The sequence below is a fragment of the Lycorma delicatula genome, chromosome 7 (genome assembly GCF_047948215.1).
Source record: "Lycorma delicatula isolate Av1 chromosome 7, ASM4794821v1, whole genome shotgun sequence".
NCBI classification, from domain to species: domain Eukaryota; kingdom Metazoa; phylum Arthropoda; class Insecta; order Hemiptera; family Fulgoridae; genus Lycorma; species Lycorma delicatula.
This window is the reverse complement of record NC_134461.1, coordinates 59488489-59506845: the sequence shown is the minus strand read 5'-3', so window position 1 is coordinate 59506845 and position 18357 is coordinate 59488489. Positions and strand designations below refer to the sequence as shown.

At 29.1% G+C, this 18357-nt stretch overlaps 1 protein-coding gene across 1 annotated transcript; it reads left to right on the top strand.

Annotated features, from left to right (window-relative positions):
* The first annotated feature begins 760 nt into the window (after positions 1–760).
* Positions 761–17726, top strand: LOC142328295 (cytochrome P450 4C1-like). The gene is made up of 14 exons (XM_075372001.1): positions 761–860; positions 2554–2761; positions 4356–4365; positions 5422–5430; positions 5813–5899; positions 8518–8605; positions 10351–10536; positions 11894–11963; positions 13292–13418; positions 13703–13763; positions 14330–14430; positions 14924–15161; positions 16224–16403; positions 17554–17726. Exons 1-14 carry the CDS (start codon positions 761–763, stop codon positions 17724–17726), a joined length of 1638 nt encoding a protein of 545 aa, XP_075228116.1.
* The last annotated feature ends 631 nt before the right edge of the window (positions 17727–18357 follow it).

Here is an 18357-nt window from a genome sequence, read left to right as displayed (position 1 = left end):
TCTATCGAAATCGGTTGAACAAAGCAACCGCATCGAGGAACTCCTGCACGGTCCGAAAATGCGGGTCTCGCCACACTGACTCGTTTGTGAGCTGCGAATTTTCTCCTTCACCTATAAGTTCCAGGATGCCCGGTATCTGCACTCCCCCCCCCCCCCTCCACAAATAGCAGGGCAGTCAAACATCAAACATATATTCATTTGACTGGACCACCTCGAAGCCGCACAGCTTATCAGCTACCAAGCGGAACCACGAGAGATATTTGTTTAAACTCACATAGTTCGTCAGCACCTGAGCACCCGTTGCCTTTAAAAAGGAACTTGAGGCATATCATCCCGCCAGATCCTGCATAAATTTATACAGGGATCTTCCCTTATTCGTGGCGTGTCATTTCAGCTGCCATGCATCCATGGCGAGGCATGTAGCCTCTTCCGCAGACGGGAGATGGGCAACTGAACGAAATATAAAAACTGAACGGTGCATTGAGGTCACCGTTTTGCTCCGGTACTAGCACGGCTCGAAACCTAATCCCAAATACCTTGGCCTACCGACCTCTTCGCAACTTTCACATGGCTGCCCGAACTTTCACGACTAAATTAATTTGGAGAGCGTTTCCCAATACGGTAGTAGCCTCAAAAGATGTTGTTTTAAAAAACACCAGTGCATACTATCAGGGCTTTGCGCTGGGTTCTTATTCAATTTTGAAGTAGTGGTCTATTCATATCCAACCTATGCATCCATACGAGCGCCGCGTAAGCGGTCATGCTCTCCAAGACACCTCGGTATATCGGTCTCCCAGATCACCGAAGTGATCCTGGAGAACAGGATCTTTTTCCTCCATGGGACCAAAACCTTTTACAGGGTTAGCTCCGTCGCTACCAACGAAGACCCCGGACCAGGTTCAGTGGGACCACCTTAAAAATGGCCCGTCTAATTTTGTTTGCCGGTGCCTGCGCTGGCGGCGGTAGAAATACCCGCTTAAGCATAGGCGCAGCTGTACCGCGGCGAAGGAGAAAGGCTTTTTCACCTTTACCTTAACCCATTTAATCGATTTATGAAGTTCGCAAACAGCTTCACCAGTCACCGGTTTGAAGCCGCTAACACCTACCACAACTTGGTCGACCTTGCCGGACAGCCGTCTCGCAACTGAGTCCAAGGCAAGGTTGGCGCCCTGGAGGCCTTCACATTTAAGTGCGAGATCCGAAACTAGCATAGCACATTCACTCAAGTACGAGTCGACCAACTGTCGAAGCTGCAGAGTAACTCTTGACTCATTTTTAGAGGAGAACTTGGACCACTCGGCTCACATCTCCACGATCTGTCTCAAGCTATCAGACCCAGAGTTCACCTGTCTCACAAAAGGCTTCCTTCCAGCGACCTCTCGCTCAGGACCGATCACCGCGCTCCCGCTTTCCGCCTTAACAGACTTCAAGGAAATTAAATCCGAATGAAGCTATCACATAACACAAGGCAAGATGAGCGTTTTACTAATTGTTTCTCAAGATGAACCGTCCGTTCCACAGCCCACTCGAGATGTCCAAAGCTAAAAGCTTCTAATGACCACCGGCGAGGTCGGAGCGAAATCGCTTCCCCAACCTGCCAGAGGATCTAACAGTTTTCTGCCCTCATCAACTACGAAACGGGGACACCGATGCAAATTAAGGAAACGTCCTTGTTTAGCCGACATAATACTAATACATAATAAGTTCTATGTATTAGTAGATTTTTTTTAAAAACAGTATATTTTATAAGTCGATTGTTATTTTATAGCTATATTAATATTATTAAATTTATAAAGAAAGAGAATCAGTTTTCAGTATCTGCTATAAATAATTGTGTTTTATAATTATTTTAAAATAAAAACGTATTTTAATATTTCATTTGTGGTATATAGTTTTTTGACCAGGTAGGTGATAATCAGATTGTTATTATATGTATTTTGTTGTAAATATTTTATCATTATATCAGCTAATGATGCCTTTGGTTCAGAAGTCTTCACTTTGTTAAATAACATATAATCTGGTTTAAAATTTATTTATATAATTTTCTCCTTCGAATTGGAAATAATGCGATCTGGGAATTTTAACATAATGTTATACTTTCAAACCACAAAGTAATTACGTAACAATCGATAACATGTTTAATGAAATATTTCCTAACCTTCTCACATGTTTTCAATTTTTTATTTAGTTTCGAGATTCAACTTAATTTTACCATGTTGTTAGTTTCTCCAATCTTTAAATCTATGCAGGGTGCTGATAATGAGAATATACGTATACCTTATAATTGGTAATTTATGTATAATATACAATAAATTTGAATCTGTAAACAAATTATTAATATAAACTGTAAATAAACACATTATAAACAAATTTTTTGACTTTAAAAAAATTTATTACTTCTAATATTATTTTTTATTGTAAAATTGATATTAAAAATTGTTTTTATAGAAAACTTATTGTTTTAGTCAGTTAATTTCTCCTTTCTACCTCGAAGAACATCATTTGAGATAGATTTTTGTACAACTGATTACTTGATTTTTTAATTTTTTATAGTGGCGTGGATAGCAAATGTAAGAGAAGATTTAGACGTTACATGCTATAAAATATTCTTGGCTATCATGGCACTTCTAGCTACGTCATTATTTTGGCATTACTGGAAAATAATTAGAATAGAAAGAACAATTAAAAAGATCCCCGGTCCTCCGATATGGCCTATCACTGGAAATGCTCATTCGTTTTTTGGTCTGGATGAGCATGGTAAGTAAGAAATTATTAACCTTTCTTTAAGACTATATTTAATAGGTTTAATTAAACAGTATTTATTCATAGATTTATGTTTCCTGATATTAAAAAAAATCAATGTTTATACGATGAAAATAAAAACGTGTAATTTAAACTAAAATAAATCTTTTTTAATAATTATTACATTGACCTACCATTATTTGTTCTTACGTACACTGTTTAAAATTAACTTGAATGGAAAATTTTAAATGATGATTTTTCCTTTATACTTTATAAAAACCTCGGTACGAAATTTACCTTAGCTTCCTACAAGCTAAGTAAAAATAGCAATAAAATTTATTAAATTTGTTCCATACAGTTTTGTAGAAGTAATACTGTATATGTAAATAACACGATGTTATCATTCCTTCCGATAATAATGCTATTACCGAAAAAATATTATTTTACATAAATGGATGAGTTAGCTTTTCTAGTGGAAAACGGTATTTCCATGAACTTCTGTATAAATAAATAGTACCTTGCAATGTTTAATGAAATTTGCTACTTCATTTGTGTCAGTGAATAATAAAAAAAAAAAAGATTATACCTTACCTCTTGGTACTTTTTAAGAAATAAAAATTGATATTGAATTCAATTTTAAACATCATTTTTCAGCAAATGGCTGATAAAGCACATAAGAGAAAATTTTATGGGACTTAATATTTTCAATCTAAAACATCCGAGTCATGATTACTTGAACGTTATAAATATGAGTTAGCATAACATTGAGAGGATGTCTCTAAGGTCTAGAACATATATTATTTTGTAATTTGAAGGATCACCAGTGCATATTAATAATCCTTTTATCCATTATCTGAAGTGAAAATGTCTCAACAAATCAATTGATCGAGGTAGACTAAAGGCGTGTATAGTACCCCTGAAATAAATCCCCCCGATTGATTTTTGTTGGTACATATAAATCGATGATCCAAAGTTAAAAATTGACCCACATTGCTTCATTCTTGGGCACAAAAAAAAATGATATCTAAAAAACAACACACTTCTTTAAATTTACTTTGTTATTAAAAGATAATAATATTACTTCAATTTTTAAAGTTTTTCTGTCTTTTATACAACAAATATACCTAAATAAATAATGTATCAATTTTATAAACAATGGTACAAAATTTGTCAACCCCACACGTATACACAGCGTATATTTTCACATTTCCCGACTGTTCAACTGGTCAACCAAACATTCATCAATAAAAATTTATTTAATAACTGTTAAATAGAACTCATATTATTATATCACCTATCATATTCCAGTTTACTACAAATGTTACCGTGTATATTTTGATTATTTTTATCATATAAAATTTGGTAGTATTAAATTAAAATAAACACACCCACACATACACATATATATATAAATTAATATTGAAATATTTCACTTAGATTTCACCTACTCTGGTGAAATGAGGTCGTACGGAAATTTGTAGGTCGTAAGGAAAATTTGTAATTTCGTGTGGTTTATTTATCTAAAAAATTGAAAAAAAAAAGGTTGCAGAACCGGATCTGTAGTAGTTTCTGAGAAATCTGGAATAAAATATAATAAATGAAAGAAAAACCAGGTACAATAATGTTTATGACCTACAATAATTTTTTAAAATAGATAATAGGCAAAAGTTGTAGAGAAATTAATTCTGATCAAAAGAATGTAATAACGATAAGTTGAATGAAACAAGAAAAGCTAGAACTCTGCGAATTTTATTTAGCCCTGGTGGAAAAACTAAAAGAAATAGAATCAGAAATTGCACCGCCAGATAAAAAAAAAGGAAACACCAGTGGTGGAGCATTATCTGTGATCAAGCACTGACAAACAGACACAAGGCTTGGTTGATCTTCCAATCAAGAAAGACTGAAGAGAACCAACAAAAACTAAGAATGCAAAGAAAACTCGCACAAAAAATAATCCGATATCAAAAGAGTGAGTATCACAAGACAGATTGAGGAAGACTCCCATAAAAATAATACAAGACAATATTACAATAACTTTAAACTGAAGAACACTACATTTAATGCCCCCAACACTAATGTTAAGAAATTCAGAAGGAAATCTGGCACACACTGATAAAGAAAATGCCAACATCATGAGAGAAAGCTTTAGAAAACTTCTGAATTGTGAAGAACCAAAAGAACTTCTGGAAATAAACACAAATACCCAGATTAAAACACCAAGAGAAAAGATCCTTCCACCAACATTAGCAGAAGTAAAGATAGGTCTGAAGCAAATGAAAAACAACGAAGTAAGTGGAGAAAATTTCCTGACTGCAGAATTATGGAAGAACGCGTTAGAAAAAGTACACAGAAATCTTCGTTAGCCGTAACTCGCAAACGAAGCATTTTAGGACATGTGTTTATTTGAATTTTTTCTATTATATACACAAATAGAAAAGGCTATTAAAAAGTCCCGAGAAAATTTCGTAATACACTGTGTATATGTATATATATGTATAAATTGCACTCCTACCATGTTTTTAAATAATTTGTTGCACGTTTCAAAACAATATGGAAAAACTTAATTTTAACCACGCAAACAACGCAATTTTTTTTCTTCCTATCCCGTAAGTTTTATTTTATATGTTTATTTCTTTAAAAATACAAATTTAATTTAATGCTAAAGTTAACCATTACTAGTTAGAGTTAGTAAAGATATACACACATACAATTCACTTAAAAATCTATATTTTACACACATTAAGTAAGTACCGGTAAAGTGTTTGTATAAATCTATAAGACAGTAATTAGAAGTGTTTACCAATTGGCTATCATAAAAATCTGGGTGCTTGTTGCAGTTTAATTATAAATATAATTAAAAAAGAGCAAAATAATCAATATAAATGAGTGTTTTCAGAACTCATGAAAGTATGGATAAAGTTATATAATTTCTGCTTCATAATTTTTAATATAAACAATTTTTTATGATTAGATTCAAACATTTTATTAATTAAATATAAACATAATCAGTATACATACCTTTTATTTTTTTTTATTTCTTTGCTTTTCAGAAATAATTCATAAAACAAAGCAGATAGCTGAAGAGTATGGAGGTACATGTCGTGTGTGGTTTGGACCATACTTGATGGTATTTTTGGCAGAACCAAGATATATTGAGGTATGGATTTAACTGAAATACATAAAATTTCATATATGTTTTATACGTATTACGTAAGTAGTGGTTTATTGGCACTAAAGGTCATTAGTAAACTTCTTGAATTCAATGTATTAAATATGGTTGATTATATTTGTTCAATTACATATTATTTAAACCTTTAAAAAAGTTACAATATAAACTTACAGTAAAGTATTTTTTCTTCTATATGAATGAAACGAAATCTCCAAAATCGGCCCACCATGTTTAATTTTTAAACGTCTGTAATCTGGCACAACTTTAATTATCAAGAATCTCAATCTTCTTACCATAATATATTAATAATTGTAACATTTTTCTTGATACTTACTACTATATCTCCTGCTTGATTGTTTTGAGCTGAAGATCTTATATGGATTTTTTATTGACATACCAGGGAAAAATATACAATATTTTCCTTATGAGTTTAGTTTGGAAATTGTCATGAACCAAGATAAATTTCCATAAACCAATGATAAATTTCCATATCACATCGGCACAAAAAGTAAAACCAATATTAAAAACCGTCTTACACAGAATTTCGTGTCATAGGTAATTTCAATTTCACCCTGATTTTAGTTTGGATGTAATGCGAAATAAGGAACAACTACTTTATTTTTACAACTACGATGAGTTGAGAACATTCGAATGAGTGTCGTTTCGTAAGGACAATTTTAATTTAAATTACACAGATTAGAAAGTCATCAGTATTAAATTGTAAGCACTGAACATCCAAACACAGTTTTATGAATACACAGAAGAAATTGCAAAGCAGAACTTAAAATTAGATACTGGTATACCAAAATCGACCGTCCAAATTAAAGAAGAAAGGAATAAAGTAAAATATTATAAAAGCCACCTGGTTTATAATCTTTTGGAATTTGACCCAGAGAGTAGAGTTGATATCAGAAAGTTGATTTCAGTCTGGCATGAACGTGTGGTATTCTCAGATGAATCTATTTTCTACCTTAACGGTATAATAAGCAGGCATATCTGTAATTACTATAACACCGAATACCCTCACAGTATTGAGCAGAAGAAGCTTAAATTAAACAAAATTCACAACTGCCTCAGCAGCTGTTACTGACAGTCTTGTATTATGCTGCAACATTTCAGACAACACAATGACTGCAAACAGATACCTACAAACCCTAAATCAAAACTTAATGCCTCATTTTACTGTTCAACAAACGAGATACGCTGTTTTTCAGCAAGATAGAGCTGCACCTCATTTTGCAAATCCAGTTAACCTTCTACTAAATACTCACATTCAGTGTCATTGGATTGGTCGTGAAAGTGAATTTTTGACTGGCCACTTAGGATGCCAGATCATACTGTCTGAGACTTTTCTGGAGCGGTTACTTAAAGGAACGTGTGTGCTCCCATACCTTTACACTAATGAAGAGTTGAAAAGTTGTCCGACTGATACAATCCAGGTTTGATTTCAAGAGATCAACAAAGAAATTTTGACTCCATAAGTAAAACCAATATTCAAAAGCGATTTATAGAGTTAATTATGTGTCGTATGCAATTTCAATTTCACTCCGATTTTAGATTCGGAGTGAGATATAAGGTAACAACATGACAATACATAACATTTAACATAAAAGTTACTTTCATTGACTTTCTTTAGTTTATTTTTACTTTAGGATGAGTTAAGAACTTTCGAGTGAGTTCGAGATTCTTTCACGTTTTGAGTTAAAAATGTTTAGTCATAATCAACTCTGTAACGAGGTCACCTACAAAGTATCAGGGGTTTCTAGAGGAGATCGCGACATATGAACGAAGTATACAAAGTTTTTGTAAGAAAGCTTTCCTAAGGACCACTTGAAGAAAAATTAGACAAATTAGAAAATCAACATTAATTAATTGTAAGCACTGAACTTTTAAATACAATTATAAGACTATAAAACTATGGTATGACATAGGATCTATCTTGTTGCTATTTTTCCTATATATAATGATTATGATTACATAAGAAAACATTTACCTCTAAAATTTAAAAACATAATTTTTTTATTGGTTTTTTACATTTTTTTTTTCTTAATTTTTATCTTTTCAGAAAAAAACTTGACGTACTGTTTGTTGAAATTTTGTTTTTTTTTTTAATTTTTACGCAATAACGCTTTTATGCATGCTAATAAAGGCTCTAATAATAGATTTACTTTAAGGTTTGCTAAGAAATTTGTAGTCGAGTTTCATTAGATCATACATTCAAACATATAAACGCAACTTCATACGTAAAAAAAGGAAATATTCAAATGTAACACAAATAGTTCAATTCGAATGTAAAAAAAAAAATCAGGAAGTAATAATCAATTGTATACAACACGAAAAGTATTAAAAATTTATTTTCTGTAACTATAATTAAAAACTGGTTTATTGGTGACCTTATAAGGATTATTAGATATTTTAACTTTAATTACTATTCATTCATTAAGAAAACCTATCATAATAATAGGATTTATAGAGCGAATAACAAGTCACTCCTGAACATAATAAAACCATTCTAAAAAAATCTTTTACTCATTTCATGCACAATATCAAACTACATTACAAGTGAAAGAGGTACTTAAAATTACTTTTTTTATTTTTTTTTTCAGGCAGTATTGAAAAGTGAATATGCATCAAACAAAGATCCCACTTACAGATTTTTTAAACCACTTGGAGAGGGAATTTTTATTGCATCAGGTAAACTTTTTTTTTATAATGACGCAGCAACATTACAATCTGTTCAGCAACATAATTGAAGAATAAGTAAATAAGATATATCTGAATTAACATTAAGTTGCCACAGTCCCAGCGGCTTGCGACTTAATAATGAAACTGAAGAGCATTCCTTATGCTAGACTGTAGTCACCTAATTAAAACGATAAGGCAAACGAAGAGTATTGTTTCTCAGCAATCTATAAAAATAATTGATCGTGTTACCTAATAAATTGACCGCCAAATAATTCGGCTGCCGATACAAACGATTACCGTAGGCTGACCGGAGAGATTGCCTGCCGAACGATTCGCAACATCAGATCATTATATATAAACTTATTACATATAAGATGTACCAGGGTATGGTACAACAAAACACTGCAGAAGTTACAGTCAGATTTTTGTATTACACTTATGAACGATCCAAATTGGACGGAGCTAATAGTAATTTTTTTTTAAAGACTACAGAAGATAGGAACCATAATGACTTTATTTAATTCAAAGAAAAGGTTGCAAAATCTCTATTACAGGCTTTATTGATTTGTATGTGTTTTTAACATCATATAGCCACAAAATATTATGCTTCGAAAGTTCGTTATACTGTACATAGAAGTAAACAATGGACCAGAAAAAAACTTTTTCATGATTTGCTTTTCCTAACAGAATAAAGGAATCTCTTATAAGGCTAATTTTTACGACTTCAATTCCATTTTTACATTGTACATATAAAACGCAGTTTTCATCTACCCTAGACAATTATCCAAAAAATGAAGTTACAATTTTAATTCATTCACCTGATTTTTATCATCAGTTATCATGTAGGATACGAAATGAGACAAAAGTAGAGTTAGTAAAATAAAAATTGTACTAACTTTATAACACCTGTATTTTCATTCATGTTTATAAAGAATTTTGGTTGAAAAAGAATTTATTATAAGTCTAATTTTTACGTCTTAAACTTTGATCTTATACTGTATATACAAAACGCGGTCGCATCTAGCCCACAGAATTATCCAAAAAATTAAGTTACATTTTAATTTTTATCACCTGATTTTTATCAGTGCATTTACATACCATACGATTGGACTTAAATTACTGTTAGTAGTAAAAAAAATGTACAATTAGCTTCTAAAGACCTGCATTTTCATTAATGTTCAGATATGATGTAGAAGAAAAATTTGGTAATGAGTTAATTTTTCATTTTCAAAAACATACAATAGAGCAATTTTTATATTAAGGTAATTCATTCAGTAGTTTATAAATTTTTCCCGAACAATGTTTTAGTAAATTCCTGCTTAATGAAAAATTTAATTAATTAAATGATGAATGAGATTTACAATATATTGTTCATTATGTTATAAATCTAATCTGAAATTTTATTTGTATTATAATAATTTTATTAGTAGTTTGGATACGGCAAAGTATACTTTTTTTATTTAAACATAAAACTTTAAAAAAAAAAAAACATATTAATGCGTAAAGAAAGATGATGAGATAAAGAATTGTACTATTTTTGTAATTTAAATTATTTTAATAAACAAATATTTTTATCTCATTATATTTCTAATGTAATTATTATAATTGCTATTTATTTTTAATAATACTGATTTTTTTTCTATCCCTGTCAATCTGTTACGATAGTACCGCTGTAGCTACATATACCTTTACTATTTTTTTTAACATAGAAAAATATTTGTTTTTATTTATATATTTATTAATCTTTTTTGTAGGAGAAAATTGGAAAGAGTTACGTAAAATGGTTAATCCCACATTCAATCAAAAAATACTAGAAAGTTTTACAAAATGTTTCAATGAAGAAAGTAAAATTCTTGTAAACGTATTGGAAAAGAAAGTTGATGCACCTACATTTGATATACACAATTACGTCGCAAGAACCGCCCTGGATATACTTTGTGGTAATTGAAAAATAAAAATGATAAAATTACATTTTTATAACTCATGCAACTTGTATGAAAGTATCTTTCGCTAAAAACTTTTATCACTTGTAACAGAAATACTTCCCATCATTCTGTTCCGGATTATGCCTTTTTATCTTTGTATTTTGTTCTCCATCATTTTTAATTTAAATAGATTTTTGATCGTCAAAATATTGTTTGAACATTAATTTATTCAGTAAACTTTTAGCTATCAAATTATTTTAAAAATTACTTGGTTATTATTAAGATTCATTTTAGATAATACTTTTGAATCGTTTTTTTAAAATTCTAATAAAGAGAATTTTTTAAGAAATAATTTGTAGAAAATATGAACCATATTTTCCAATATAATTTAGTTCAAACAATAGCAAAGTAGTTATTAGGAAAAAATTTAAACATGTTTTTATTTTTACATTTTAATAGTACAGAAATCGAAGAAAATTTCCAGCGCTCGTTTAGCGAAAGAGAAAAGTAGAGGGATCTATCCCTCTAATTTTAAATTATCAATTTAATATCCCTATACTATTCAATGAACCACGGAAGGGTTATTCAAGACCCAGTATATTTTTTAATTTAATCTTTCAACACATTAAACTCTTTTATTACCAATACCTCCTAATAATTTAACGGAAGATATTTTCTACACTTATTTTTTTTAAATCAGAAAAAAACAGTCATTTTCAAACTCATATCAGTTATATTTCTTGGTAAGTTTGTCATCAGTGAGTTACAAATATTATGGTCAAGACACATAAAATGTATTATAAAAGATGTCAAATTTGAATAAAATTTATTTTGATAAAAAACTCATTTTCATCATAAACAAATTAGGTTTGCAACTTCTGCTTATTAAGCATTATCAAGGAATTACGTCAATGCTGAAATTACTTTAAAAAATGATTGAAAATGCTGAGTAGTGCACAAGCTTCATATCAATATCTCTCTTTTTTTCTATTTAGCCTCCGGATCGACCGTAAGGTACTCCTTCATAGAACGGAATATCATGAATGGTCTCAGATCGACCATTCCTAAGACGTGTGGTTAATTGAATCCTAACCACATAAGAACACCAGCATTCACGATCTAGTATCAACATATCAGTATCTAGATATTACAGTCTGTTATTTACTATTAAAGAGTGTGTGAGTTTTGTTATTTTACTTTGCGTGAGTAAACGAACGGTATTTTTTTTGGATTAATCATTCGCAATACCAGCAGGGATATTGTATTAAAAACTATACTGTCTGCAACGATGTTTGATGATTTTCACAGTCAAACCTTTAAATTAAAAAAAAGTATTTGTTAAGTTATTTGAAGTTTTACGTTTCACATACAGGTACACAAATGAACGTCAAGACTTCTGAGCAGAAAGATAACACTTCAGATTTTGCGAAATATGTATGCTGGTAAGTAATGCACTGAATTTATCTGAATTTAAGAAATATTATTAAAATTATAGAAATAATCATTTAACAGTTAAAACTTCTTAACTGACGTTTATTCCGACGTACGCACACAATAATCAGTACCTCCACACACATACGATATAAGTTTATTTAAATGTATCTATTTTATGATGATTATTCTATGGTGTAAATACGTTAAAAGAACGGAATACTATTAAAAATAGTTTAAAGATGAAAAGATTCCATTCTTAAAAACTATTGTAATCCGTAATTTAAATGAAACAAACGTTTTAAACAAAATATTTTAACAAGGGAATTTATTTAGCAATACAGTCATAACATCCACTATTAATACAAAAATTGTTATGCTTTATATATTTATGTGGGTCGAAGTGTGGCTAATCTTGGACAGGGAAGTAGCCTGAAGGCCTAGGTTGCCCTAGCTCGCCCGTATGCATGAGCGGGAGATCGAGGTGTTACCGATGACGGCATCTGGGACCTTCAAGGTTTGAGTCGCTGACGCGGAGTGATGGACAGGAGAGAAGTATGTCCGGAGCTGTGTATAGGGTTGTGGGTAGCATCCATAGGGAGACGAGAAAGGGGAACAGTCTTCTGCCACGACACCTGGGAACGACTGATGTTATGCCTGAAGGCGGTTCTGGTTGTTTCTGTGGTGTTTAAAACACAGAAGAAATAATATATTAACATGTTCTACATAGTAATAGGTAAAAGTAATACATAAATAAAAGTAGAATACATTTATTTAATAAAACATAACAGAAAACATGATAAAGTTGTATAACAACTTTACACAGAATATTTACAAATTTACACAAAAATATACAATTTTAATCATAAATAAATAACGGGCTCTTGTTGTATATTTCTAAGTCATCTAGTCATGTTTGAATTGAATTTTAATATATAAGGTTGTTCAAATATATGATAAGAATCTTTACATTCTTATCGTACTAAAACTAAATTTCTAATTTATCCTTACTTTAAAACGGAAATTCCTATATTAATTTAAAAATTATAGTTTGTAATTTGTTCTTTCGTTATCCAGTATTTAATCAAATTTATAAATTGATTAAAGATTCACTAATGAAAGAAAGGGTTTATAGCACTGAATCGTAATAAATGCTAATGTAATATTATGTAATGTAAGTTTATGAAATTATTTTCTTAAAAATTTGGAAATAATACATCAAATATTGATATATATTACTTATTTATATAAACTGAGTTATAAATTAATTAAAATTAAGGATTTCTTTTTTAAAGAAAAACTTTATTACTATGAAAAACTCTATTTAAATATATTTCAGGTCAGCGCGTATCATGAAAGAAAGATTCTTTAAATTATATCTTCAACCAGATATTCTATATTGTATGACAGAACGTTCAAAACAGTGCAAGAAATATGTTCAACATTTGTATAAATTCGTTAAAAAGGTATTCATATTCTTATAACATTAAAAAAACTATAAAAATTCTTTCTTACAATCCAATTCGAAAGATACCTTGTTCTTTAAAGTATCATCGTTATCCTTAATAAACACTCAATTTTCACAAGATATTTTATTTAAATTTTTTCTTTTACTTTTATTTATCAAACGCTGTAATACAAAATTTTCACTTTAAAAATTTGGATTTTTTCAATTAGAATAATATATATATATATATATTGAGATTTTAAATTGTTTAAAAATTATCTTACGTTTGCGATTTTATTTTAGATAATTCAGAAACGTAAATTGGCACGGAAAGAAGAATGTGTCAAGTTGGATTCCATTATTGGTAAATTATGTAAAATAATTTATTTTGCATGCTAGTACTGTTAAAAAATCTACCAAAAAATATAAATAAATTTGAATTTTAGATTCAACTTTCTATAAAGTATATTAAGCTGGAATATATCTTTTGTCTAATTATGTAATAGTAAAATACTATGATTACTTACTTAGAGGAACAGTTTTTACGTTCTAAATTCTACTTCCTCTGTTTCTATTGATATATCGTATGATTTTAAAACACTTACAGAAAACAGGAGGACTTGTTGGTGTTCTTAGGTTCTTTATGTAATGTATGAATTTTGCATTCACAATTCCTTGATCTGGTTAGAGATAAAAATGAATAGAAAAGATTATAACTGTGAAATCATCACTTAACAAAGCGGAAATTAATTAGTAATATAATTTCAATGTTTCTAGCATAGCATTAAGAAACTATTTTAAAGACTTAAATTTAAGTTTATTAAGAAGTGGATATTGATTTTTCTCATTTCATAGTAATAAAATAAAAATATATAAAAAAAATAAGTAGTTTTATTATTAATTAACCTTATTTATGTAATCATTTTTCAGTTGAAGAAAAGAAGAGAGTTTTTCTTGATGCAATTCTAGATCATTTCAAAGATCTATCTGATGATCAGTTAGTTATTAAAATCACAGATATGTTTGTTGCTGTAAGTACAAAATATTTAATAATTATCTCAAATGCAAAGATTTTACACAATTATAAGTTAGTAAATCTGGTGATAACGATAACTAATTATTATTCTAATATACTCATCATATAACGATGGTAATGAAAAATACCAAAGAAGAAAGCTACACTATACATTTTGTCTCAGAAAGTTTTATGGCATACGGCAAGGCCTGTTTCTTTAAATATAAGTCGTTCTTTAATATAAGTCAAACTAAAATTTGGCGTTCTTTCCAATATTTCAATATTTTATTATAAATAGGGCGTAATAATATTAAGGAATCTGGTAATAAAATATTGATCTTAATTTCCTTATAATCTCTAATTGATGGTTTATATATCATCAGACATGATGAGTATTGCGTATATATGTAGTATTAAATCATTTTCATAATAAGTACAGTCATGAAAAGCTGAGGTTTTATCCTTAATTTGTGTTTTTAAAACTTTACATTTGTTAAATGTAATTTCAGGGAACTGACACGATAGCAATAATAGTAAGTTACGCTTTGATGATTCTGGGATTATACAAAGATAAACAAGAAATGGTGTACAAAGAAATGGTAGATGCCATAGGTGAAAGTAATGAAAATATAACGTACGTTGATCTTCCTAAATTACGGTATTTGGAAATGGTTCTTAAAGAGGTTTTGCGCCATTATACAATTCAATTTGCTGTTCGTAGACTTGAAAAAGATACTTATATAGATGGTGAGTTTTAGTATGTATTCAATTTACATATTGTACTTTAACATCACACTTGAATGCGATATTTCACGTGCGCGTGGATATAAGCTTATTTATATTCATTGGAATTAAAAAATATTCAAATCACCTGGTTTCTTGTTCTCAAGGGTTACAGTCTAAGTGATCTGTTCATGTAGATTTGTATTTTGTTGTTTGATTTCTTTAGTTGTGCATAATAATTTCAAAAGTAATGATATGTTTTTTCATTTACCAACAAATATAAAAAATAAATAATTAACTTATCGTTGTTTACACATTTTAAAAAGAATTTTTGAGTTCTCTTATTTTAGTATTGCGGAAGCATAAAAAGGAAAAAAAAAATATTATTTATTTTTACATTTACAAATATATTTACATTGTGATGTACATAATCACAATGAAGCGGTCTTCGATAACTTAAATGCAACATTTAAATTTCTACTATAAAATAATAATAATTATAGTAATGGAAACTTTTTTGGGCAAAACATTTTTTAAAAACGTACGATATATGATGCTTTTGTGTAAACGAAAATTAATGGATTTGTAGAATTGACTTCATTCTATAAAAACATTGTTCAGCTTATCCAGTCAAATGTGCTTTATAAAAAATACCTAGAAGAAAAACGTCCAAAATGTTTTTCTTCTATTTTTTAATGAAGCAAAAAAAAAAAATTGGCACAGCCAGCAGATGGTATACAATACAGCTTATTGAATCCTGATTTACTCTATTCAGATAGTATTATTTACATTTCGATGAAATGGGCTACAAGGCCGTTGTTGGACATTCACTCATTCCTCATGCCAAGATAAAAACATTATTCCTGCATTAAATACATAATTTACGTGTAATTTTATTATTGCAAAAGAAGAATACTAGAAAATATGAAGTGATTATTAAAATAATTATTTTCCCATACTTGTGAGTTGTTTCAATAAAGACTGAAATATTAATACCCTAATACATTCCCTTTTGTTAACACTTAGATGTTATTTTTTTCATTTTTACTAAGAACAGCTGAATGAATTTACAGTGTATTGTTTTAGATAATATTAAACTTCCAGCTAGTACATCAGTATATATATCTGTTTATGGAGTACATAGAGATCGTAGATTTTGGAAACATCCAGACGATTTCTATCCAGAACACTTTCTACCAGAAGAAGTTGAGAAAAGACCAAAGTACAGTTATATTCCGTTCCTCATGGGTCCTAGAAATTGTCCCGGTAATTATAAAAGTATAAATAATTTTTAATAATATTATATTCGATTATGTTTTATTTGTCGTTTGCGACAGCAGATTATATTACAATAGAATAGAATTTTCTTAATATAATTATTGGACGGAAGAATGTACGATTTTTGTTTTGCGTATTTCATTTATACACTTCAAAGAAGAATTCATTAAAAAAATATTTACGATTATTATATAACAATACGGGTAGCAACTAGAAATGTCCGTAATTAATTTCGTTATATTTTTAATATATATATTTTTTATTTTAAATCACTACTCTTCTTGTTACTGGTAGATTTTGAAGCGATCACGTGTAAGAGTTCAGAACTAAATAATGACTTTTCAGGTGTAATAAAGTTTGTTAGAAAACTGACCATTTGGGGAAATAAGCAATTGAGTTCTCTTTTAAAAACTGTAGATTTCAGTAATGCTTAAAAATTGAAAACACCTGTTTGTTCAATTTTACTTTAGAACTCCTTTTATACTGGTTCCTGTTTACAGGAATCACAACTTTTGTACGTAAGGTTTTATTCATACGTATTACCAGATGAAATTTGTAATTTATGCTACAAATATGTATATGCAATCGACGAAAAAAAACAATAACTGTTTTTAGAGCGATTTCTTAAAGAACAATTAGGACTTTCTACGTTGTCATACCATACCCACTGACGCAAGGAGAAAAAAATCGAAAAAAATATTTGTTTAAAAAATAAAACAAGATAAATTATGTAATATCTTCTCAAAAATGAATTGTAGCTAATATCAGCAATGATAATGAAATCAGTTTTAAATAGGATCTATGTTACATCAATAAGAACTTATTTTGTATGATTATATAAATTTTATGAAATTTTTATATATAAATTTATTTTATGAAAGCGTGTAGAGATTAACACATGCTGCTACTACTTTAAAAAAACTAGTGAAATGTCAAAATAAATTGATCACTTATTTTTTTTTTTTATTTTGAGACTATCTGTGGATATTTTTTATGATTGAAATGACGTATCTCAAATCAAGAGACATAAAATGAATAACCTAGGAAATCGAAGAACTTCAACATTTTTTCAGTCATTAAGTATGAAGATAATAATTTTTTAGATTAAAAAGGTGTGATGCAATTAATTTTGTTTCAGGGTATGCGTTTGCGATGATGTCAATGAAAATTGTAGTTGCAACTGTAATAAAAAACTACAAAATTCATTCAGATGTCGATTTGAAAAATCTACAATTCAACAATACTTTTATAATGGGCTCTAAAAACGGTTACCCTGTTCAGATTTCAAGAAGAAAGAAGAATTCTTTATAATTTGTAACCTGGGTTATATCAGCATCAGTTAAATAAGACAACAATTTTTTTTTTTATCAATTTTATATCTTAAATTGTTATTGTTATTATTATTATTATTACTATTTGAATTTTATCAATAAAATTCAAATTAAAAATAAGAAAAACAGGGTAAGGTTTATAAATATTTGTTACGCAAGATAAAAAAAATATTGACTTATTTATTTTATTATTTATGTTTCTTTCCAGTAATTATACATTAATAACATTTTTCATTCATTGTTTTAATTTTGAACATATATATTTAACTTTCCTCCTAATAAAACCAAACTTACACAACATTCATCATCACCAGGTTTTCCGATAAACAGCAAATATTTTTGAATCGTCTTCAACTATTAACTACATTTGCACAAATTAATATTGCTATAAAAACTATATCAATCTAAGAAACAACCCTTAAAATCCAATTTTACAATATACCCGCCAACGTAAAATTATATAGCCTTCTAAAGATTAATTAATATTTTGCTTTTAAACCTGATGTACACGGACAACATACTCGTGTTATATCTTAACACTGTTCACCTGTGTGTTACACAATAATTTTTATAAGACTTAGATAAGTCAAGTTTATTTAAAGTCATGTTTA

Bases quoted from the DNA above. Each gene is read 5' to 3' on its own strand.
- LOC142328295 (XM_075372001.1), top strand. From the start codon at position 761: ATGCTCTCCAAGACACCTCGGTATATCGGTCTCCCAGATCACCGAAGT. The intron at 10,537-11,893 runs GTAATTGAAAAA...TTTCACATACAG, and splicing joins CGCCCTGGATATACTTTGTG to GTACACAAATGAACGTCAAG. The intron at 13,764-14,329 runs GTAAATTATGTA...ATCATTTTTCAG, and splicing joins CAAGTTGGATTCCATTATTG to TTGAAGAAAAGAAGAGAGTT.